Source organism: Thermobia domestica, chromosome 4 (genome assembly GCF_964235325.1).
Source record: "Thermobia domestica chromosome 4, izTheDome1.hap1.1, whole genome shotgun sequence".
NCBI lineage: Eukaryota > Metazoa > Arthropoda > Insecta > Zygentoma > Lepismatidae > Thermobia > Thermobia domestica.
This window is the reverse complement of record NC_137457.1, coordinates 14,378,555-14,404,520: the sequence shown is the minus strand read 5'-3', so window position 1 is coordinate 14,404,520 and position 25,966 is coordinate 14,378,555. Positions and strand designations below refer to the sequence as shown.

General features: G+C 34.0%; 1 protein-coding gene across 1 annotated transcript in view; it reads right to left on the bottom strand.

The window, feature by feature from the left end:
• Window positions 1-25,966, bottom strand: part of LOC145683631 (uncharacterized) — a 61,821-nt gene that overhangs the window by 10,031 nt on the left and 25,824 nt on the right. The window contains exons 2-5 of the mRNA XM_081754969.1: window positions 21,018-21,057; window positions 18,521-18,571; window positions 11,175-11,294; window positions 7,702-7,761 (exon numbers count right to left, since the gene is read on the bottom strand). Coding sequence (XP_081611095.1) covers window positions 7,702-7,761; window positions 11,175-11,294; window positions 18,521-18,571; window positions 21,018-21,057 — 271 coding nt within the window. The remainder of the gene's footprint in view (window positions 1-7,701; window positions 7,762-11,174; window positions 11,295-18,520; window positions 18,572-21,017; window positions 21,058-25,966) is intronic.

Sequence of the window (25,966 nt, the reverse complement as noted above, 5' to 3'; positions counted from 1 at the left end):
AATTCTGAGTATCAGAGGAATAATACTGATACTGAGTATGAAGAGAAACAAAAATTTGTCCAAGCATTACTTTAGAAGAAATTGTGTTTATTTGGAGCTTTGATAGAAGGGGAAATTAAGTGTTCGAGGAAATACTAATACTCCTTACGTAATTATGTTTTTGTTTAATATTTGCTTGGCAAATTACTCATGTACTTTTTGGATTCTTTTATTTTTCCTAACATTTAAATTAGTATTTTATAAACTAAGTCGCAAAATGGTACACACAGTCAGACATGACACCTACGATTTTACGATCATGCATAATGGCATGAGATATAAAACAATGAATAATGCCATTAGATATAAAAGAAAAATCAATAATATTATGGTTAATAAATAAACAATTTTAATAATAAAATAATGTAAAAATATAATATTACTTTACGAAATATTATGATATAATAAAGTTAGAACTTAATATCATGTATATGTAAATAAAATAAATTTTAGGATTAAGCTTTCTGGCCTTTCGACATTTATCGCTATTAACCCTGTGACGTATGAGGGTCGATGTCCCTCGGTGTTCACACTATCCGGGGGAAAGGGAAAGAGGAAAGGATTGGGAAAAGAAGGAAGCAACCTGGGACTTATATGTTAGGTATTACCCTGCTATATACCTGGTGTGAATGAGGAAAACCTAATTTATTATGGCTGGCATGAAAAAAGTTTTTACAGTTTTCGACCGAGTGTCCCCACTGGGAAACGAACCCAGGACCGCTGACACCGAAGGCGAGAGCCTCATCGCCTACTATAAGCGGGGCCACAAATAAAATAAATATTTGATATTCATATTAATTAACAACCAAACTAGTCATATAAGAACATTGTAAAGGAAGGAAGCAAAATGTGTCGACGTCATATCTAATACTTTGCTAAAGAAACAAACATGTTTCCTGGTGCTGCGGAAGATAATTAAATATGTACGTGTGTGTTATCATTTCCGAAAACAAATTTACAATGGAATTGGTTTTTAGACCTCACAGTTTTAAGAATATCTTTAAAGAAAAATCAAAGTATATATTTTAGAGTTTAAAAGAAAGTGAAAGAGTGTTCAAATAGAAAAGCACTTTTTAAATAAAACAAAATTGCATGGTAAATAAAAATAAAAGATTAGAAAGTCTTTTAAAAACAAAAGTAATAAGCAACAAATAAAACATGAACATGTAGCAACGTCTTTTGTTTTTTAAAAAATAAAATTACGTAATATGTTAACATGAATAGTGTATGCTTATGCTCTGTTAAAAATATAAAAATTTAAATTTCAGTTCTTCCTGAAACAAAGTATATTATCAATACATATAAAAGGTATACCTGAACCATGGAAGACATAAAAGTTATATTTACATTGACATAATTTCAAAATTACCATATAAAGGTCAATATATTCTATGAATATAAAATATATCCTTGCTTATATCTACAACGTAAGAAAAGTTGAATGCAGACCGTTGGAATAAGATGATCATGTGTCATACTTCTATTATAGCTGCGTGTGCTCTCTGAATGAAACTACTATAACCTGTTTTGCTCTATCTTACTTACTAACAAAAGTATTTTTTAACTTTTTTGGGGAAAATGTCAACAATTTCACGATATTGTTCTTCTGGAAAGGCCAAATGATATTAAAATGTCCTACAAAATATGAAATCAGATCGTATCAGTAATATGGAAAAGAAAGAGCAAACATGTGACACTATAATATTGTCTGTGATCTTGAAATCTACCATATTGGGTATGAATAAAATTCCTGAAAGAACACACCGAGTGATACGATTTCTTGAAGCAACCCCACTAATGAAGACTACATCTTTATTATTGCTGTACTTTCCTTATAAATAGCAAAAGGATAAACGAAGCATCTTGACTGTAATGTTTATGTGATAAGGATTTAGTTCTGTATAGGGAGAGAACAAAACTAATTACATGAACTTCTTTCTGCAGACATATATTAGCATGAAGTGCCGCCATATTCTATTCGTCTTATTTTAGAAATTTGATTTAAGTCCAATTTGACAGCTTTTAAAGTGGTCCACATGATCGTCAAGTGTTCAATATTCTTTTTTCTATACCACATGTAAATAATTTGATTTCAATTTTTATACATGTTCCAATTTTACGATTATTCGGTTGGTTTTACGTTTTGCACTTGGCGTGTATATACAGGGTGAGCATAAAAACTTGCTCTGATTACAAAAAAATTACAGAAGAACCGTTTGACATAATAATGTAAAAACTGGTCAGTTGCAGTTATTTATTTTTAAATCCGCTGACTCCAACAGGAGAATCCCAACTACAGGAGTCTTACATAAAGTATTACATCTATGCTATCAATTTAAAACAAACACTAGAATAAAAAATAAAAAAAAATAGAAAGAAACACAAAAATAAAAAATACAAACACGCACAAGAATGCCAACATACATAAGTATTCATCTTTCGAGACCTATTACCATTACTTCCTACTATTATGTGCTGCAATTTACAGACAGGGGTTTACATATACTCCAAATTTACATAAGTTTCCACCAAATTACAATAATTTTTCACTTTACAAACTAAAATCCAAATAACATACTTTTACTAATTTGTTGTATGCATCACACATTGCAAATAATGGTGAATTTTTATATGCCACTGTTTTGGGTATTTTATTTACCAAAAGATTCCTATTTCTTAATTTACATGGGGTAGCGTTAAATCATATTCTTTCCAAAAACGTACTACCATCAATTAATCCATTGATAATTTTATATAGGAACATTTGCTGAGCTACAATCCTTCTGTTTGTTAATTTGACATAGTGAAATTCCTTTAATAACCACATGTACGAAATTTTTCTCTGATATGATGAAACAAAATGTTTTTTGAAATATAAGTATCTTAAAATTATTTTTTGTATTGCTTCAATTTCATTTTTTGTGACTTACAACTTGGTGACCATACTATTGATGCATACTCTAATTTGCTTCGAACTATTGAATTATATAATATTTCAATAACTGATAAATCATGTATATTTTTTGTACTTCTTATGATAAAACCTAACATTCGATAAGCATCATTCGTTATATTATCAATATGAGTTTTAAATGACAAGCTATTATTAAAATATACACCTTAGTCTTTAACCTCATATTTCCTTTCCAATTCAACACCGTTTAAGTATTATTTACAATCAATATAGCTTCGCTTTTCAGTTATTATCATAAATTGAAATTTTTGTAAATTTAGATACAACATATTTTCAACACTCCAATTGTAGACTTCCGCAATATCGGATTGTAACATACATTCATCATTCTTATTTTTTATTTCTTTATACAATTTTAAATCATCCGCGTACATTATACAGTTCAAATGTTTAATTTTAGACGGTAAATCATTTACATTTATTAGAAAAAATAAAGGTCCTAAGTTAGAGCCTTGCGGTATGCCAGAAGTCGTTTGATAAAAAGAAGACTGATGACCGTTGTATGAAACACATTGTTTTCTATATTCAAGATACGATGCCACTAATTTTAAAAACAACAAACTCAAACCAAAATTTGACAATTTATTCAATAAAATATCATGATTAATTTTGTCAAATGCCTTTGAAAAGTCAAAGTATATAGTATCCACTTTATTTTGTTTATGCAATGCATCCTGTACATCTTCAACAAGATTAATCAGATTTGTAACAGTTGATCTACCTGTAAAAAATCCATGTTGGTTCTGATAAAAAAAGACTTAACGTGATTAAAAATACGTATATAGAGTATATATTCTAATACCTTGTCTGGAGCACAAATTATTGATATCGGTCGGTAATTTTCAATTTTATTTTTTTCTCTACTCTTAAAGATTGGACTAATACGAGATACCTTCCAGGTATTTGGAAACATCTGTTTTTTAATCACCAAATTATATATATAACATAAAGGATGCATTAAAACCTCCGAGCAACCCTTAATAATATAAGGTGGTATTCCATCTATTCCACATGTTCTCTTAGGTTTTAAATTACGGATAGCGTTCTGATATTCTGTCACATTTACAGGATCTAACTTTAGTGTACTCTATAATTGAAAATAATTGTTTCTGTCATTCACTCTATAAGTTGATGGAACCCCCAGATATACAGCTTTAAAATGAGTTGCAAAACCATTAACAATATCTTTATTAGTACAATATTCCCTGTTATCTAGTTAGTACAATGTTATCTTTATTAGTACAGTGTTAGATTAATAACATTGGGTGCTACTTTCGTCACTTTTCTGTCTTTTATAAATGACCAGAATGTACTTATTTCATTTCTAATATTTAATTCGGACTCATTTACATATTTTTATACGCTAATTTGATCATTTGTTTCAGTTCTGATCTTACATTCTTATATATCATTGTGTTATATACTGAGTTTTTCTTATGCTTCCTATAATATTCTTTCAGTTTTACTAATTCAATAATCACTTTCGAGAACCAACGTGGATATTTCTTTTCCTTATTTAAAGAGCTCTTAGGGATTGTTATATCAAATATTGACCTATTCTATTATAAAATAATCAATTGCCTCCTCTACATCATCTATTTTCTCTAAGCTACTCTAATCTTCTGTTTGGATTCTATTATACATTTCATAAAAATTTGCTTTTCGAAAGTTGTATGCAATTATTGGTTCACTAATCTTCTGTTTGGATTCTATTATACATTTCATAAAAATTTGCTTTTCGAAAGTTGTATGCAATTATTGGTTCACTAAGGCTACCACTTACTTTTGATTTAAATTTTATATCTACAAGTAAAGCCGGATGATAAATATTAGGTTTTACAAGAGCCTTCTCTTTATTTACTTCAATAAGAAGTTTTACATTTGTTAAAATTAAATCAAGGGCCTTTTCCTCGCTATTTTAAACATTATTTATTAGCTTTAAATCGTAGAGATTTAAAAAGTCAGCCAACGCTTTATATAACGAACCTTTCTCCAGTAAGTTCGTATCTGGACCCCTAATTTTCGGTAAATTAAAATCTCCTACTATAAAAATATCATCATTTGCTAAATTTTTCATAACTTTATATTCCTCAAATATTCTATAGAAATCATAATAATCATCTAATCTAGAATCAAGCACGAAGTATATCATTAAAAGAAAATAAATTTTTCCATTAACTACAAATTTTATGATTAAAAGCTCCAAATTATTTGCTATTTTCACTTCACTGGATATTATCTCTCGCCTTATAGCAACAATACGCCTCCCCCTCCCTTTCCAATCCTATCTTTTCGGTATACCTTGTACTGATTATTAAATAATTCTGCATCATATACGCCTTTCGTTAACCAAGTTTCCGTCAGAATAATTATATTATATTCATCACTAGTTGCCAAAAGACCTTTCTTAAATTCATCACACTTAGTATTCAGTCCTCTAACATTCTGATAGTAAATAGAAATCGAACTACCTTTAGACATTCTTTACATCAGTGACGAAGTGTCTTCCTCTGATTTAATTACAAACACATTCCCATCATCCCTAGTTTTCCTCAATTTAATTACACCTGAATGGTCAACCCATAAGAATGCATATTGTTTTTCTCTTTGCAATTTTCTTGCCTGACCAAACAGACGTTTGCGAAATGACGTAAGAGAGTGATTGATATATATAGCCTCATTATTCGCATAACCAACTTGACATGCATTGAAATCTCTTTTGACTTTTCGTTTCTCCATTAATTTATCCTTAGTTTTACGATGAAAAATTTTACAATTATGCCTGCAGTTTTCTCATGAGGTCGTTTCTTCAATCTATGACATGCTTCTATGTTTTCTTCCCTGATTACCACATCTAACGCCTTTCCTATACTTTTAACCACCTCATAAGTATCTTCGTTCACTTGTTCGGGCACACCATGAATTTCCACAGCATTTCTTCTCCCATATTGTTCCTGTTCATCTAACTGAGCTTGCAGTTCCCTTACTTGTTTTTTTCAGTTGTGTATTTTCGGACGTTAATTGCTATCTTCTCTAAACACTCCTCTAATTTCACGGATTGTTCTTTTACCAAATCAACATTCTCATCAAGTTTTTCATGTGTAAGGTTTAAGGACTTGCCCAACTCATTTTCAATTCTAACGTTATCTTTCTTTAACTCAGAAATGTCTGGCTTCAAATCCTGCAAGAGTTTATACATGTATGCTAAATTAAGAGTTTGGCGATTTAAATCATCCCCACTCTGCATGCTTTTCATCTTTTCTTTTAAACACACTTTGCACCGCCATTTTCTTTTTCGTCTTTCATTAATTGTATATCTACTTTCTTAAGTTGGGCACAATTGATATGATACAGGTTATTACAGTCTACACACTCGACTTTAGAGCTTACATCCTGTCTTAATACGTTCTTATGACATTCACTACAAGCACTCATGCTGTTTTCGATAGATCGAATCGAAATGTAACCTCAATATGCTCCGTGTAAAGAAATTTCCAACCCTGAGTATTTTCGTTTTTCTTTTGTTTGTTTTGTTTGCTGATCCGCGCGGTAATTTAGGTTAGTATTACAAGTTTTCTAAGACCACTTACGTTACTTATGTCACTGATGGGCAATTTGCTTTCGTGATACCACAGCACGCGTTGCGCTTTCCCCTGCTTCGATGTCATTTCGCCAACTAACCCGCGCGCGCCAAGTAACGTACTGTGTCACTGTTGGGTTGCACTAGTGCCATCTATTGGTCTTAAAAAAACTTGTAATACTAACCTATGTAACAGGCCAGAATTTACATTATTCTGTCCAACGGTTATTCCGTAATAAATTTTTATAATCAGGGCAGGACTTTATGCTCATGGTGTATATCTAATGAGATGTTAATAGTGTTGACTGTTAATGAGATAATAGGTTTGATGAGATGTTAATCCCTCAACCGCAAAACTGACATACTTTTCTACTTAACAGACTAAACAATTAATATTTGGTATTCTATAGTGTGGATCAAAAGGCACTTGACACTAGAAGCTATTCAGATTTGAATCGACTAGATCAGCTACAATTTATTGACATAAATAATACATTATGGTAAGATTCGTAATACTACGTGGTTCGTTAATATATTAAGTTTTAAGAAATGATTTCACATAGGATTTAAAAGTCGTTGTATTTGTAATTTAGTTGTTGAGAATAAAAAAATTGCGAAAAAATTAACGAGTTATGTGAGCACAACTGTTACGGAGATGACTATCGTTTTTCGAACACTTTATTTCCATCTCGACACATAATCCATAAATTGAATACGAAATTTTAAAAGACATGATCCATAGAGGATGTCATTAGCTTTAGATGATAAATTATCACCCAATATTATTAGTGAGTAATACGTATCTCTGTGATCAAAAATGTAATTTGTAGTTTGAAAATCTTGAAGAATACTTTGAACATTTGATTGTGGTAATGAAACATGCTCACCAAATTTAATATAGTGATACAATTTCTAATAAATGTATCATTGTAGATTTAATTGCTTATTTCAAATCATCTTCTCAGTGTGACTCATGACTCATCCTGTTTATTCCATCGGTCAGAGAAAAGAGAAACTCATCAAGTATTAACCATTTTTGTGAATGTTACAAACAATTATTCCTTTAAAATTTGAAATTTCATTGAATATTTATTCAAATACGTCTTACCTTGTACTTCGTCACCTTCTTCACGAAAATTAGCATCCAGCCAGTATTGTTGATTATTCACTACAAAATCATGGTAAAGTTATTATTAACAGTAATTAATACAATAAACCATATATAAGAAAAAATCCCGTTTTATCTATAACAAAATTCCTTTTTAACTAAACATAGTAATTAACATTCTTTCACTGGTAAGTTTTTTCGGAACTTTTATTTATGATTTATAAACGTATCCTGATGTCCAAAATTATTGTCGCATGTCTATAAATATGTTGTTGTAAGAATATAATTTGATTACGAATTCGTCAGGTATTTCTTACAATGCTAATATGTGTATAATCGGAAAAGACATGTATGTGCACAATTTCATGTCAAAAGAGCAGTAAATAAGAACAATAAAACGAAAATAAATCTTTCTTGTCCATTTAGCAACATTTTGTTTTATTTCATTCTAATTTTCGTATTTATAATTCTTTTTCTATGAAATTTACCACAAATATACATTTCCCGATTATACACATAGTATCAGTATTAAAAGTACCCTGCAAAATCATTATCAAATTATATTCTTACAAGAAGACAATTATAGATATGCGACAATCATTTTGGACATGAGTGTACATTTAAGAGAGTAATCAATATTTATGAATATTCTACATGTTAATACGAAATTATGGAATGAACAAATATTCTTGTTCACCAAAAATTGCTTAATTCACTGGAAAATTTCATACTGGAAGTAGACTAATCATTTGTAAGAGGAGTGTCATTTCAACATATGTTTATCTAAATTCAAGTTTTGAGACTTATTTGTATACGTACATAGACCCGGGAGGCCAGAATCAGATACTGAAATATCCCACTATTGGCTAATAATGGATCCGGCTACCCGATATCCAACTGGGTGCCTGATTCTTCGTTGGGGATTTAAGTACGGACTAGTACGATTTTGAATCCGAGTACAGGCTTCTCTGTTCTGGTGCCGGCTGTCTGATTCATGGCTCTGGAAACGGATATGTTCTAGATTCGGGATTCCGGTACCCGGTTTTCAAATCTAGATACATAGTGGATCGGAATATCAAGTTTGATTAGGGTATTAAAACGAAATATAAGTTGTAAATTTTAAAATGAGAGTGGCAACTGAGAGTACACGAAGTAACTTATAATTATTCAAGTTCTTATCGATGCTCATCTCACTAACGGACACTTTGTTCTAGCCAGTACTTCCTTTACACATAAAGAAAAGTATGAGGTGATACAAAATGTCTGATAGGCTCATATTCTACAATCCTATTCCTAGCGCCACGTTTTATGTGTATTTTTAACTGCTCTCAAAAGTCATCGCTCGTAAATAGCTAGCTAATTTATAGCCCTATGACAAAAATATGGCAATGTGCAGTGGGTTGACATCAACAAGTAGAAAGCATAGTTTGAAAACTGGAAATAACATTATTTACCTATGTGGCCTAGAAGGGGAGTATTCCTCGCAAATGAAACTGCAAATTAAGAAAGGATACCTGCCTTCAAAAATTTAGCTGTTGTTTTGACTTTTTGTATGTGATTGTAAATAAACCCTTGGTTTGACGTCGGCTTAATATCCGACAAATTTCCGATCATAGCAAACAATATACTCTATAATAATGAAACGGAAAGTAGTGAATTTCTGCTACTTCCAGTCTTAGTAAGGAGATACAGTAGAATATAAAATCTTTTCTTAAGATGTTGAATCGGATCTCATAGAATGTTTGTCGCATTCTACTTGCGTTAGTATACTATGGTGATCAAATTTGAAATCGGAAATGATTGATTTTTGCGGTTTTGCTTCTAATACAGAATTAACATAGAAGTTGTAACTTATTCTTTGAACTATGAATCGATTCAGTGAAACCGCTTCTTAATATCGGTTACCGATTTTCCTCTATAAAGATGAATATTAAAACTAAAATCAAACCAATGCAAGGGCGCCCATATTGTGGTTTCCAAGGGGGACAATTATACGCGACATTTCAAATATAGGTTCAAATTTTGATGTAACTAAAGTATAAATCCAATTGGGTTCTCGAACTACTATTTCCTCTAGGGAGGGTGCGAACGCCCCACCTTGCCCCCTCTGATGGGCGCCCTTGAACCAATGATATGAATATTTTTACCAATTCTGGTTTCAATAGAGTAATCCGGATAGAAATAATATTTTTTCTTAAAAAGCTGAATCGATGAAACAAAAATCTCTTTTCGGTTCTTTTACACTTTTTTTAATATGTCGGTCAACATTGATGCGGAAACGTGATCATTTTTCAAACTTTTGTTTTAAATACAAGGTTAATAGAGGAGATGGAATATAGACATGGCTCACTGAATCGACTCCGGAAAAACGCTTCTCGATATCGCTACCATTTTTGCTCTATGGGTATCAGCAATGAAAGTAATCTAATCATATTAATTCCTGTTTTTGTAGTGTTAAGGGTGGATACGATATATTCTTGATACCCTTTCTAGATTCCGCTTGTCGCTATCTATTACATAAATTTTTCCATGGAGACCACCGATGTACTAATAAAATTTAAAAATGTCCACTTTTAGTACAGAGGTAAGGGTGGAAATGGCATCTTTCCTTCAGGCGTTTAATTGATCTAAAAACACCAGCTTAGTTATCTAGTAACACTTATGTTCTATGGTAAAAGATGTTGAAACGAAAATTGCTTGGTTCATACCACTTTCCGTGTGAAAATCGGTTATTGGAGGATATAACACCTATGCATTGACGCTGAACTTCAAAGAACAGCTTTTTGATACATCTAACCTTTTTCACTCTAAGAAAATCTGTACTGAATACAGAAGTAATAGTAAATTCCTTACAACTTCCAGATTTATATATTTTCTTGGTACGCTGTACCGATTCCGATAACCCACTTCTAACTATCTATTTTCGATTTTATTCTATGACAACCAACATCGAAAATAGTACATGTATATGTTTACTATTTTCTGTTTATTTTTAATACAATAATTTCGATTAAATATTTTTTTCGTAATACTGAATCAATTCCAAAAACACTCTTTCTCGCTATTTATTACCGTTTTATAGCGTTTCAATGTTGAAATCCGAAATGCTTTATTTATACAATTTTTGGTTTCAATATACGCTTAACAGAGAATGTATAACTTATTCATTATATTCAGTTGATTCCAAAAGACCACCTCCGGATAACTCTTAACATTCTTGCTGTGATTTCTGTCGACAATCGGACGTAAAGAGATAGACGTCGTATTAGACCTTCGATACTTATACATAGCATAGTGTGGAAGCCTCGAAAACAATTAAAACTAATTGGCTACTTATTTGTCACTCGTCGTGGAAGCTTACACTCTCTTATTTAATTTCTTGTATTGTACTTTTCAATAATCGTTTGCATTGTTCACACAGCACTCATGATTTTTCATATCATCTTCAAGATTATGTATTGCCTATTACTTACCTCCTCTAAACATTCCCATCACAGGTTCATTGGCTTCTCCCTGCTTTTGCCAAGTATTGGCTGTGATAGCCACAGAAGGCTCCTTGCCCCAAACATTACTGCTAACGGAAACAGATGGCCCTGTCGGGAAGAACGAATTTCTTAAGAACTATAATTATCATGCTTAATCAAAGTAATGAAAGGTGCACAGCTTGCTTAAATTAAAATGAGACTTTAACACCAGTGTTACTTTTTAATTAGATAAAACGTTATGTTTCTACTACAAGATGCCGTAAAACGTAGAGGAAGTTATTGGTGGTTGCTGATGTTTTGAAGTCGTTTGTACGTAGTGAAACGGATTAAATAAGTGTGACCCTGCTATCGATTTGTACGAATATACCAGAAAGTAGTTATTTAATTATACCATACGGTGGGCGCGCTGGCTTAGTGGTAGAGCGTTCAGCTCCGGTGCTTGGGGCCCCTGGTTTGATCCCAGCTCACGCCGTGCTCGTACTCGTGGGTTTTATCGGGGTTTTCCCGTTTGCTCCCACTTTGTTCATTATACCATTTCATTGATTTCTCATCATCACCGTCTCCTTTAGCCTAACCGGCATAATCGTGGGACGTAAAACTTAAAGATTTCATTTAATTTAATTATACCGTTCTGCAATTTTTTTCTCCCTGGAAATTTTTGGGAGAAACCTGTAGATTTCAAGCTTCTAATTCAGAATCGGAAAACCGTTTTCTCCATTACCAACCAATCATTCATTGTTTGCCAATTAGCCATGATTTTTAAATACTCTCAATATATGTCTGTGTATCAGAACTAGGAAAAAGTAATGGAAATTTAGAACACCGTTTTTTTGTGAAAGTTTGATTTTAATGTCTACACCTCTAGAAGAAAAGAGAGTACATTTAAAATCGAAATTTATAAATAAATCTAAATCATTTGGTAATTCCAAATAGCTTCTTATGGATCAACTGGAATGCAGTGGTTCAATAACGATGTCCGAAAGTTTAGAAAGTAATAATTATTTCTCATCTTGTTGTCTTCTGTCTCTTTATTACTGGGAGGTGCATCACGCAGTATACACCAACAATAGTCTGTTAACATATTCTCAGTACATTTACCACTGTATGCTTCCCCATTTAGGCTATATCTTGATGGAACCTCTCACCATGTTATCGGATACAACTTCCATGTTCTCTGGGAAAAATCCAAATGGCAGTGCTGGAAACGAGGCTTTAGCTATATGTTGCACTCCAAAATCTTGTGACAGGAAATAAGTTCTTCCACTGTTCCTACCTAGTTTTCCGATTTCTTGTTTCCCATCTTGTTTTCTTTTTCAAAGACATTCGGACTCTTCGCTCCACATCATTTAATATCTAGTTGAAATTATTACGTTTCGACATCTGCCTTATTTCAGGACGGACAACGATGCCAGTCTTTAATTTTGGTCAGTAATTCTTGGATACTTTTCTTTCAGGTAAGAGACACCTTCTATTGTTTTATAGAATGCCTTAACAAATAGCTTTATAAGTCCAAGCTGGATATGTATAGGAGGTAATATTACCTTAGATTTCTCAAGTAAGTCTAGCTGTGTTACATTCTTCTACTAAGGAATGTTTTTCCCAGTAACTGACCATTCTTTTAAAATGCAGGGTTGTTTTTTCAAGACTTCTCATTCATAAATTAAAAAAAGGTTTGTATAACTTGTTTTGAAATCCTATTGATAACGCCACAACTTTTAGGTACGCACATATTTCATGCATCATCTTCTTAAGGATGCCGTACGTCTCTTTCATGTGAGATCTAAGGCAATTGGTACTGACGGTACCTTGTTTTAGGTGGTAAGCAAAACGGCCTTCAAACTAACTTTAGATGAATTAATAAAAAGTCTCGACTGAGAAGATTCATGTGATAGCTTCAGTTCGTTAAACGATTCTTGACACTGTTAGTGTATACTAAATCACCATCCATATCCTATCACTTTGCAATATCCGATTTCCTCTTCTTGTACTGTGACACTTTTACTCAAATTTCCATAAGATTCCATTATTGAAGTCTTGATGTGAACAATTGCGCCTTCGTTTTATATAGATCCAACTCCCGTACAAAGACGTTTCATTCAGTTTATGTTATCAGGTGTTGTGTGGAAGGCTATGGTGAAGGAAAGTCATCATAATCTCTTCGTCGTATTTTTTTTCCTACACATATGAATACACGGTGTACTGTTCTGGGGACACTGGCACGGGCATCAAGTCCGCGTGAGGGAAAAGGTCTCAACGCTAAAGGTATGTTTTGGTATTTCAGTTTCTTCTTAAGGTAATACATCTTATATATAAATGTGTAAGTGACTGAAATACCCTACAGTACAGAAGTTCATAAATTACTCTTATTTTCAGTAGTTTTTCAAAACTGCAATGCTGAAGTTATTATTACGTAAAGTATTACTTTAAAGACAATGCAAACCTACATTCACTAAGATATGGGACGGAATAAAACGAAATTATTTCCCCATTTACGTGCAGGGCAATCTATTTACTACATTCGAATCCACACACAGACTGGTCGAGAGAATTTTTTTTAAAACGTACTCTCCATCAAAAATGCTTGGTGATGGAGCAATTTGGCTGTTACATTTGAATTCAGTATCGTCAAGAACATCGAAAATTACCATTTTACCGCAGGGGGGAATTGCAGGCAGAACAGTGTTATTGATACCAGAAGACACTGACGAGATAGAAATTTCGTTGTGTGGATTAATGTATGCTAATTAATTTTATATCAAGCAGGCAGTGTTAAAAAGAGTTATAATGATGTAACAGAGCATTATGTAGAGATCCTGCTAAGAGGTCTTTAAAAATCCATTTTACAACCCTGGCATGTTGACCATCAAATACGTCTTCCGGTCATTGAAAGAAGCTCTCACCAACAGCGATTTAACAAAGATGCTGAGGTTCGTATTAGAGTTGTAGAGTTGTTTTACGTCAAAGCACGTTCAATCACCTCGAGACACACACTATCATGTTCACGTAATGCACCTCGAGTTCATTCCTACATCCGTGCCATCAATGCTTAATTTTATTCTGAACGTTTGGAGTGCATGTATGCTTCACTACGCTAAATATATCGAACGCGCGCCCTGCTGCAACAGGATAACATAAGCCACGTATTACTTCGAAAACGAAACAGAAATTGAGAAACTTCACGGCTTCTCTAATGTCCCATTTGGTATTGTCCAGGTCTTACTCCTTTGGATTACAGCCTGTATGGGTCCACGAAACATTTCCTGAAACCAAATGATTCACCAACCACTAGAAGCTGGAAACAGCAATATCTGACTTCTTTGTCTCTAAGGACAAGATGTGGTATCAACGTGGAATAGAGAAACGGGCAGGAAGATGGCTGCAGATAGTCCAACATGCGGAGTTATAATTTGAATCTTAATGTGCTTTAATTGTACTGTAGTAAATACAGATTGGAGGACTTATGACTCGGTGTTGCTGTATTCATCAACAATTCAGCATCTCTTTAGAACACTACGTTTCCAAGTCATCTGTTTTTCAATTTTGTTCCTCTCGTAAAGTCCATGTTTCACGTCTATACGACGTCACATCTCATGCCTGCTTTTGTCAATCTCTACGAGGGCAATCCCAAAAAAAGGTCTCCTATATTTTTAGATATACAAAGAACCGTTTATTTTATATAATTGCTACATTACTTTAAAGGTTGAAGAAAGCTTTATTTTTCTACATAATCGCCGTTTCGATCGATGCATTTTTGTAGACGCTGTGGCAGTTTTACAATGCCCATGTCGTACCAGCTTGCCGCCATGCCCATCTTGCACACACACCTTCCGATATTGCAATTTTCCGTTAAAATTCTGTGAATGGTGCTTCTGGAAACTTCAGGAACCAAAATGCAGAGAGCATCCAGAGTGATCCTCCGATCTTTACGCATGAGTTCCTCAACTTTCGCGATTGTCTCGTCGGCAATTGATGTCCTCCCGCTCCTTTCCTCAGCGGCTGTAAACTCTCTACACCACTTGCGAACGTTTTTGATATCCACGCACGACTGCCCATACACTTCCGTCAATTGACGATGAATTTCAACCGGCTTAACACCTTTTGCATTCAAAAATCGAATAACTGTGCGAAATTCGCACTTGGCAGTAATGTTCATCGGGAGCTCCATTTCGAATGGCTGCCAAGCCAAGAGTGAGCATCCGAGCGAAACGTCTGCGTGCTTATGTGGTAGCGGAGAAGGCACCACCCACACAGTGTTGCCAACAACCGCATTAAAAGTTTCTCTACGTCCCCAAAAAATAGGAGACCTTTTTTTGGGATTGCCCTCAGTAGTAATTGCGATACCTGAGGACACTTTTTGGCCCCTGGGTCCCTGCCTCAGGACCCATGGTCCCTGGCCCGGGGTCAATGACCTAGGGGTACATAGGACCACCCCTTTTAGATTTTGGTAGGAGTACCATGGCCCACCCCCTTTGTTTAACACTAGAAGGACCGGATGGGTCAAAATGACCCATCACCATATTTTAAAATTCCACTGTAAACGTACTTGAAATACTAAGTGAATAATATCTTATGAATTTGTTAAGACCAATAGCATTAACAAATTCATAAAATATTATTCACTTAGTATTTCAAGTACGTTTACAGTGGAATATTAGTATTATTTTGACCCATCCGGTCCTTCTCGTGTTAAGATCCATCAGTAAATAACCATGTGGATTTCTTGTTGCGTCTGCATAACTTTCTTGTAGAAACAGTGGATGCTCAGGCATGATTTGATAACTCATATGCTTGATTTATGACTTGTCACGTGGATTTTTAAACAACACCAAATACGAACAATTTAAACTCATATTTCTATTTGCTTTACTTTGATGAAATACATTTTGTGTTATAAAAATCACACTAATATTTCGATGATGTGATCCTTTCGTGAACATATCAACAATATCACTATTCACTTCTCGCATATAGTCGACAATAATAATCAAATGTGGTCCATCTTGAGGCTGAAAATCTTTCATTCGTGGAAGTCCTTCGTGAAATTCTACTTTAACCGGCATTGTTGCATACACGTCTTGCCATTCTGCATAATACCAATATATCTTACGAAATTTTGCATTGATCATGGTTGGGAGATGTGACAGTAATCGCTTCACAAAATACGTTTTTCCACTCCCACTAGGCCCTGCGAGAATACAGGTAAATGGATGTTTCTACTGTGTATCCATGATGAACACTAACACCTTGTTTCAAAAATGATGCGTATTTAAAGCGAGTACAATTTTTTTTTGTTTTAGTTTGTAAATTCTTGCACTCACTGGTGTGAAAAGGAAAAAACAGTTCATCTGTTTATCGAGTAGTTGAAAACCGTTTATTTGTTAATCGAATAGTTGAAAACAGTTTATTTGTTAATCGAATAGTTAAAAACCGGATAAAGTTTAACGGTTAACCGTGAAAGCTGATCACTGTTTGATTTAAATTCTATTTGAAAAATTTTTCGTTTCAAATTTGTTTTGAAATTTTTTGTTTCAAAAATTTTGTTTGAAAATTTTTTCAGATTTTTTTCAAATTTTTTGTTTGTAAATTTATTGTTTCAAAATTTTTTTGTTTGAAAATTTTTCGTTTCAATTTTTTTTGTTGAAAAATTTTTCATTTCAAAATTTTTGTTTCAAATCTTTTTTTCGTTTCAAATTTTTGTTTTGAAAAATTTTTTAGTGTCAAGATTTTTGTTTAAAAGTTTTCGTTTCAATTTTTGTTTTGATTTTTTTTTTAGTTTGAAAAGTTGAAAAAAAAAGTTTTAAAATGCCAAGAATCTTGTTCAAAGTTTCCACCTAATTCCTAGAGAACATTGACCAGGGACCTCGTCGCGCATCAAAACCAAATCATTGATCACGTGACTGTACTACACCCGAAGGGTCCTACCAAATTGAAAGGGGATACCCGTCCATACCTTATAACCTTAATTGAGTCAGTAACCGAACACGTGGTTGTACTTAAAAATTTGACAATAGGACCACCGAAACATATTGAGGTCCTGTACTATGCTTAAATTGGACAATTTCAGTGGACCCCCATTGCCAAAATCTAAGAAGGATGCAACAATATACCCATGTCTTATGATAGGAAATGGACCCCTGTAATCATAGAATCTCATCAAAGGGGATAAAATGGACCAAAAACCAAACACGTGGTACAACGTATTTCTTACGTTTATATTTTGGCAATTTTTTGTACCCCTAAAAGGGAACGATGTGGACCATCCAATTTTATCATGATACATATTGAGGTCCTGTACTATAATACCAAATGTTTAAATTGAGCATTTTCCAAAATTTAAGGGGTGGACCAAGGTACCCCTCCCGGGGTGCACCAATGTACCCATGTCTTATGATAGATAATGGACCCCTATACATGACCATATAACCATATAAGGTAATAGGACCTCATAAAAGGGGGATAAAATGTACCAAATACCAAACACGTGGTTGTACTAAAATTTTGGCAATTTTGTACCCCTAAAAGGGAACGAGATGGACCACCCAAATTTATCATAATACATGTTAGGGTCCAGTACTATAATACCAAATGTTTAAATTGGTCAATTTCCAAAATTTAAGGGGTGGGCCAAGGTACCCCTCCCAAATTTTTCAAGGGGTGCATTAATATACCCATATGTTATGAAAGGTAATGGACCCCTGTATACGCCCATATAACTATATAGGGTAATAACACCTCATCAAAGGGAATAAATTAGGTCAAAAACCCCCGAAATTTGAATTTTTGGCAATTTTTTACCCATGAAAGGGAACGACATATACACCCAATACTGATAGAGGTACATACTATGGTCCTAGGCTACCACACCAAATTTTTAGATTTGGCAATTTCCAAAATTTAAGGGGGGTGGTCCTATGTACCCCTGCCAAAATTTAGGGGGTGGGCCATGGTACCCCTGCCAAAATTTAGAGGGGGTGGTCCTATGTACCCCTAGGTCATTGACCCCGGGCCAGGGACCATGGGTCCTGAGGCAGGGACCCAGGGGCCAAAAAGTGTCCTCAGGTATCGCAATTACTACTCCCTCGTACCTCAGTTGTAAACCCATATTTCCCGTTGAAAGATTTTTTGTCAAATCCATTAATAAGCCTACGTTTTACATATCGTTTGTAATTATTATCGTTTATTATTTCACTCTCTGAGAACACCTAGTTTAGAAATATTTAAAGCAATAGGAAAGTTATATCAATGCTTCGAATGATTTTTCTACGGTTTGATTCACTGCACTAAAATGATTGGCTACTATAAACTTGAAAATTGAATAGAAAAGAGATACTCACCAATGGCATCATGAAACTCTATATTGTGTGCCGGTAGAGACATAGGTTTCACTGCAACAAGAGAAGTAGATAAAGCTTTGAAATTTCCCATGAAGCAAAGATAAGTTAAATACAAACTACCAAACATTACATCATTTTTCTTGTTATGAACATGAATCGCTGCTTTTAGTTTCGAAAGTTGCTTTAATATTTCTGTTATTATTTCGTCTCAATAGACAATTCTAATATGAAAGAATTTTTTTAACCAATTGGCAGAATGGGCACAACGTTTGTTTACGACTTTTCACAATAGAAAATAAAGTAGAATGATATACCTTTGTTATCTTAAAAATGAAAATACTTCTGACCTAGTATTTTGTTCTGAGTTTTGTCTCCAATTTTCTCTATAGCTATTCAGAAGAACTTTACTTACTTCAATAGAATATATAAGTCAAATGTGTTAGTCTTTTACAGTCTCTTTGCTTTTACAATGTACACGAAGTCCCCTGCTGGAGGCAATCTGGTTTCGTAGAATATTCTTCACGACTTACATAATGATTCGATTTCCACCCATATAAGAGTTATAAAATAACAGAGTGTTCGTAGATCTTCTGAAAGTTGTTGAATTCCTCTCATATTCCAATTCATTCAAGAATATACTTTTTTTCATTATGTGTCACTTATGGTCTTGACCTTAGTCGTAAAATTCAACATTACGTATTTAATTACCTTCTTTATTATGCTTTCTTGGAAATTAAAAAAAAGCACATTCAGAACAAACGTATTCTAAATAATATATTTTGTAGAATTCATTCGAGTTATGTGAACAAAGAATTAAATGAACCATTTTCAAGACACCTTTTCCTTTCTTTTTTGATAGAACATAGATTTGACATCTGTCCTATGCTTCGTACACAACGAAACAGTACAAACCCACTTACTATGAATGAATCTTTATGACAATGGCTCCTCTTTGTGAAAATGATCAAGGTTTGCATATACAATATATAGCGTTAAATTTATTACTAGGAAAAGTAATATAAAACAAAGGGACTGAACGTTCAATCGACTATAACCGAATCAGTTACTTTTTTTACAGTTATTTGCAACTGGATGCTCTATGATGTCAAGGAATATTATTCGTAATCTCAGTAAACGTCATAGAGAGAGCAAGGAGAAAATAACAAACCTGGTGTTCATAGAGGACAGTGATGAGAGAAAAGCAAGGAGCAGACAAGAATTTTACCGATATACTACTCGTAATTTTATCGGTAATCGTACGCTGCTAACATTTGTTTTTTACATTGCAACTCGTTCTCTCATCTCCTTTCTTCGACCTACTTCTTCTGTTCTAACCCATTAGTAAAAGCCTGGTCCTTCCTCATATTTCGGCCAGATGGAACCGGTTCTTAAGTAGGCATAATGCCCATACTAAGGTACAGAAATTGTATACCACAATACGTCCTTTTGATATATATATCAGATCGAATGGTAGGGGTAGCAAGATATGTTTCCTGGTGTGGATTCAGCAAGCTTTTCTAGTTTTCAGTTTCTATATTGACCAGCCCATATGAAGAAGGCTAGAGGATAACATGATATGTTTCTTCAAGTCAATTATCCATCCCAAGAAGAGGAGTATTTCCGAACTTATCATTACTTTAAAACTGGAATAGGAAGACTCAGTCACCTTCGGTTGAGATTTGGAATCCTATAGGGCATGGTTTCTCAACCTGTGATTTCCGTACCAAAGGTGTACGCGAACCACTGATGGTGGTATGTACGACTTATGGCTATAATGCTTTGGTGGTACGCCAATGTAGAAGGTTGAAAACCCTGCCATAGAGCAAACAAACAGTAATAGATACCATAAAACAGATTTTGATGTGGATCCAAACATCCAAGATCATGTTACATCTTCAACCGTATCTCTCTATTGAAAATGGACATGATAAATCTACCACATTTTGTTTAATTTCCTTAATATTTATAGACCCCTGAGTTTTTATTAAATCAGAACTTACTGAAGTATGTTGAAACAAAAGGTGTAAATGAATATTATCCAAGAACGATCCTTTCTTCCAACAACAATAAAGGACAGTGATATCAACTTTCAGATAACACTCACCCAATTATATGCAGCTGATATCCTGTGTTAGTTTCCCATGCTTTCAAATGCAAATAAAATGTAATACAACTTAGAAACAGAATAATGTTAAAGGTGTACAATAATTATGGTAACAACGGATCTATCTGTAACCAGAGAAAGGGACTTTGAGGTTGACAATCACTCAACTTGTTGACGACGTCAGAGTGTAATCCGATATTGATAATGTTATCGATATTTGCGAGGTAACATGTGGGACGTGCATCGAATGATTGTAGTGAACTTCTACCACATGAGTCTTAATGAGTTGATGATAACTGTATCCACAAAAGTAAAAGAATGTTCTAATTAATATTGATGTTTATGTAGACATGCCGTATAGGATTTCGAAACAGTTAGTTGTTTATTGCTTACCTTCATCATCATAATAATTCGATGGTAAACTAATACATTTCTGTAAAGAAAAAGTTGAAGGAGTTAGTATACATCATAGAGTAGTTACCTAGTTGAAAATATACATATTACTATATCAGTTAACATTCCCGCAAAGACTCTAACAAAATCGGAGATAGTTGAATATTCTACATTAATGCTTGACATGTGCCTATGGTTCACTTCACACATTACTAATACATTAGATTAAGATTTGTCTCAATTTTGGTGTTTGGTGACATTTTACAAGCGTTGAGGTTTTAAAGCTATTACGTAAATGACATTGACATACACGTCAATCCAACCATTATACATAACCATAGAAATATCGAAATTACGGACTGTATCAGAAAACACGTTGGAGTGCTTAGTATTTTGTTAAATACGATTGCGTGAAAATGCATCACAAGGAACATTCAGTTGCCAGTTACTTTCCTTTTAGAGCTCAAAGTAGGATTCTGATATATATTGTTCGCGAGGATTATTTTTCAATATAGAAACTTCACAAACCTTGCGTATGACCTGTTGATTTTCTAAATTATATATATCAGAAAGACACACCAACGGTGTACTTAGGTCAGGAGTAGAAAATCAACAGGTCATACGCAAGGTTTGTGAAGTTTCTATATTGAAAAATAATCCTCGCGAAAAGAGACCAACATTATATACTGATGAACTCAGAAAAATGTTGAGAAAGCTGACTTTTATAAAAGTGTCATTCCACTAGATATGAACCCTTCCACTGCCTTTTCGAAGATCACGCAATAAGCAAGACAGAAAACTTGATTCATAGCTGTCATATGAGTTGATAGGTTCCAACGAAAGTTACTGTCTGGAGGTCTGAAGTGATATGAGTGTACGGAGTATTCGTGAACATTTCCTGCACTAGATTGTCACTTCTTGTGAAATGTGGATATCCTACATCAACAGTAAGCGGTCTTGACAATAATTAAATTATGATCAAGTTCCCCTTCACCTGCAGAAGGTATCAGTATTGCAAGAATGGTTGTCATTAGTTTAGATGATCCGTCATGTCTTTCTCCGACAATGAAAAACATTCATTGTGGATTCTTACAGTATTGAACTCCATGAAATGTATCATCAATACTAAAATTACGCAACAAGTATTGTATTTTCATGTTACACAATAATACATATCCATGTATTGCTGAAAGAAAGATGTATCTTCTACAGAAGTTGTTGTATGAAAGTACAAGTATATCGCATCCACCGTGTTGTCGTGAAGTCTCTCTTACACACATTAACACTTATTCCGACATCTAAATCACTTCCCTGTAGCAGAAAGCTTTCCTGATGAAAAAGTGGTGCAAGTTAGGCCTAAGTCATTACCTGCATTATGTATTCTAGATTTCTTGTATCTAATCCGTTGATGAGCTATGCTAAAAATTTGTCGTCATAACTAGTTACCGCTTTTACTAATCAAATATAGTTTCTGTGGTTTGGCAAACAATATATGTTAGCTGCACATTTCAATTATAACTACATTATTTGCTGTGATAGTAATTACACAGAACGAAGTGGGAAGGGCACTCTCTGCAATCAGGATTGTTATATTCTAAAGTAAAGTTGCTAATCTTTAAATTAACAGCGAATACAATTAAACTTTCGACTACCACTACATGCCAACGTCTTACGTGGTCATGGATTTCATCGCGGTAGAACTTGGTGGGCCGTGAAGCCAAGAAAGCATCAAATGCATATTCCACTTCTACTAGGGGCTTGAAGTGGCATCCTCTAAGATGATTGTTCAAGGAATGGAAGAGATGGTAATTGGAGGTGCAATGCCCGGGGACTATGCTGTATGCAATAGTATTTCCTATCTAAGGCTAGAATGGTGTCCCTGGGGTCTAGCGTTATCCTTTAACAAGCGAACCTCTTTGCGATTCAGAGTTTTGAGTTTTTCTTGAACACGGCTCAACTGCTGACAGAACCTAGTTGTATTGATGCTTTGACCAACAGGTAGCAGTTCCCGATGCACGATGCCTCGAGCAGTCCACCAAACACACAGGAGAAGCTTCTGGTTCAGTGCTGGTTTTGGCTGTTTGCGAAAAGGTTCAAGGGATGTTAACCAATGATGACGGAGCCATGGAGCTTTGAACAGAATCCACTTCTCATCACATGTCAACACCCTGTTCAGAAATGGCTTCTTCCTCAGACGAGACAGCAATGAAATACAGGTGCTTGCTGCCGTTGCCTTCTGGCCAAAAGTCAAATCATGTGAGATTCATCGACACAACTTGTCCTTTCCAAGTTGATGGAGGTGCAGTCGAATGGCTTCTCAGCTTACACTGAATTGTTGTCACAGTTCCTCACATGTCTGGACACTGTTCCCCTGAATTGCAGCCTGAAGATCTCCCTATTTAAATGTGTTGGTTAGGTGTGTCGAAAAATTGAAAATTGGTAAATCAATTTGCCTGTTGTTTCAAAGTTGTGCTTGCATGTAAGTATTACCCCCTGCGAAATTTTAGAACATTATGATAATTATTTTCCTGTTCTGACACGGTCTCTGAAGTGTCGAAAATTTGGTAAATATAGGAAAAATGTAAAAGTTTGTACATTTTCAGTAGAATGATTGACCCTTACACGGTAGTGCGGAAAAGTGGAACCTATATGCACGTATTATCGTGTGTAATTTCAAAACCATAGAATGATATCTTGTGTTCTGACAGGGAGTACAAAATTCTGAATATTCTTTGTAAAATTTAAAACATCTTTTTATTTTTTAATACTACACATTTATCACAGCATCTTTCATGGTCCTAACGAAAGGTTGCGTTTTCATATATTTAACTACTACAAAATGTTTCAGAATTCTGGGACAATGTTTCATAACCCTAGAACGATATCTTATGTTCTGACAGGAGGTGCAAAATTTTGGTAATTCGTTGGAAAAATTCAAAACATTTATCTTTTTATTTTTAAATACTATCATTTATCACCGCATCTTTCACGGTAGTAATGAAAAGTTGCGTTTATATATATTTAACCACAACAAAACGTTTCAGATTTAGATCATGTGCAAACAACAGTTTATTTGAATTTGTATGCAACTAGAAAGGTCATTAATAAATTGTAACAAAAGCAAGGCTCCAAGGTTGGAACCGTGAGGGACCCCAGACAGTACTGAGTATTCATATGATATATATCCTTTGAGTATCCTTTATATAGAACAAATTGTTTACGATTTTGTAAATAAGATGAGAATAGTTTTACAAAAGATAATGAAAAGTGAAACTCATTGAGTTCTTGCAATAATTTACTATGGTTTACGATATCAAAATCTTTTTAAAAAATCGTCTAAATTACGTCAACCAGACAACCTGATGAAGTGAATGTGCAATATAGTTGGTAATTATGCTAAGATTTGTTAGTGTGGATCAACCTTTTTAGAAAGCCATGCTGGTTCTCTGAAATTGATGATCTGACGAGGTTCATAATGCGTTGGTGTAAAATAGTTTCAAATAGGTTTGTAAACACACATAAAATGGCAACCGGTCTGTAATTTTCAACTTCTCTTCCACTGTTTGGTTTGGGTATAGGACACACTTTTGTAACTTTCCATTTATCTGGAAATAAGCTCGTACGAATAGCGATATTGAAAATGATACAAAGGAGATACAGAAAATGTTCCGCACATCCCTTCACTACGTACTCTGGGATGTTATCAGGGCCAATCAAACTTTTAGGTTTTAATCTTTTTATTGCTCTCTTTATTTCATTTGGTGTTATGAGTAAAATTGTAAGCTTATCTAATGAATCATATCCTTCCGAGCATGTGTCGTTAGCTGCAGGGTTAGGTCGTACTTTATCCTGTTTATAAACTGATTCAAAATAAAGTGCAAAAGAAGAGGTAATCTCATCATTAGTTTTCATTCCTGACCATTGTGACATAATGCACTTTTATTAATATGACGTGTTTTATTTTTAATGAAATCCCAGAATTGGTTGAAAATTGGTTCTATTGCAGATTCTGATGTTGACACGAAATTATTGTTTGCGGTATTGATATCACGTTTAATTTTCTTATGTAATCGAGTAAATTCTGTAGTGTGATAATTTACATTACTAGCTGCTTCTCTCATTTTATGGATGATACACTTTAGCTTTTATCTTTTTCATGATAGCTCGTCTGAACCAACAGGATAACTTTGACTGCAATGATTTTTTGAAGGAATGCTTCAATCAAATTTTTTATATAAAATGTCTTAAAATTTATCAACTACTATATTTAAGTTCATAATGGTTAAGAATATTCCAACTTAGATGAGAATTTTCTAAATAAATTTGTTGAAAGTTTGCTTTTCTAAAGGCATGTCCACAAAAATTACATTTTGTTTTCGAAGCTGAACAATGACTGAATATTGTAGTAATATTTAGTGCGGGGTGATATTTGTCCTTTTTCACTAGGAGAAACTCGTACCTCCCTAATGGCTACTACATTTTGTATGTTGCAAAGAATTAAATCTAGTGTTTGGCCGTCACTATCACAGATACATTATTGAATGAATTTAACTAATAGAGAGACATGCAATTATGCAAGCATTTGTATTTATCTGTTGCATCCAAAAGATTGAATTTAATACCATTGTGTTCCATAAATTGAAATCAACCAACACGGGAATAGTGTAATCTGATGAACATTTTGATTCAACATATTGATACACTTCTTCATATTGTTTGATATTTGATTCAGGCGGAAAATATATTACAGACACATAAAAAGTGCCTGTTTCATATACAATCAATGTTTAATTCACAGCAGTATATTACGGACACTTTAAATTTGCTTTTTAGCACCGCTAGAAGCATCACTCCTTCAGTAGTTTTACCCTCCTTTTTCAGATCTCCATCCCGTCTCAGTAGCGTGCATCTATCATCGAAAGTTCACTACTATAAAATCCAGGCTGTAG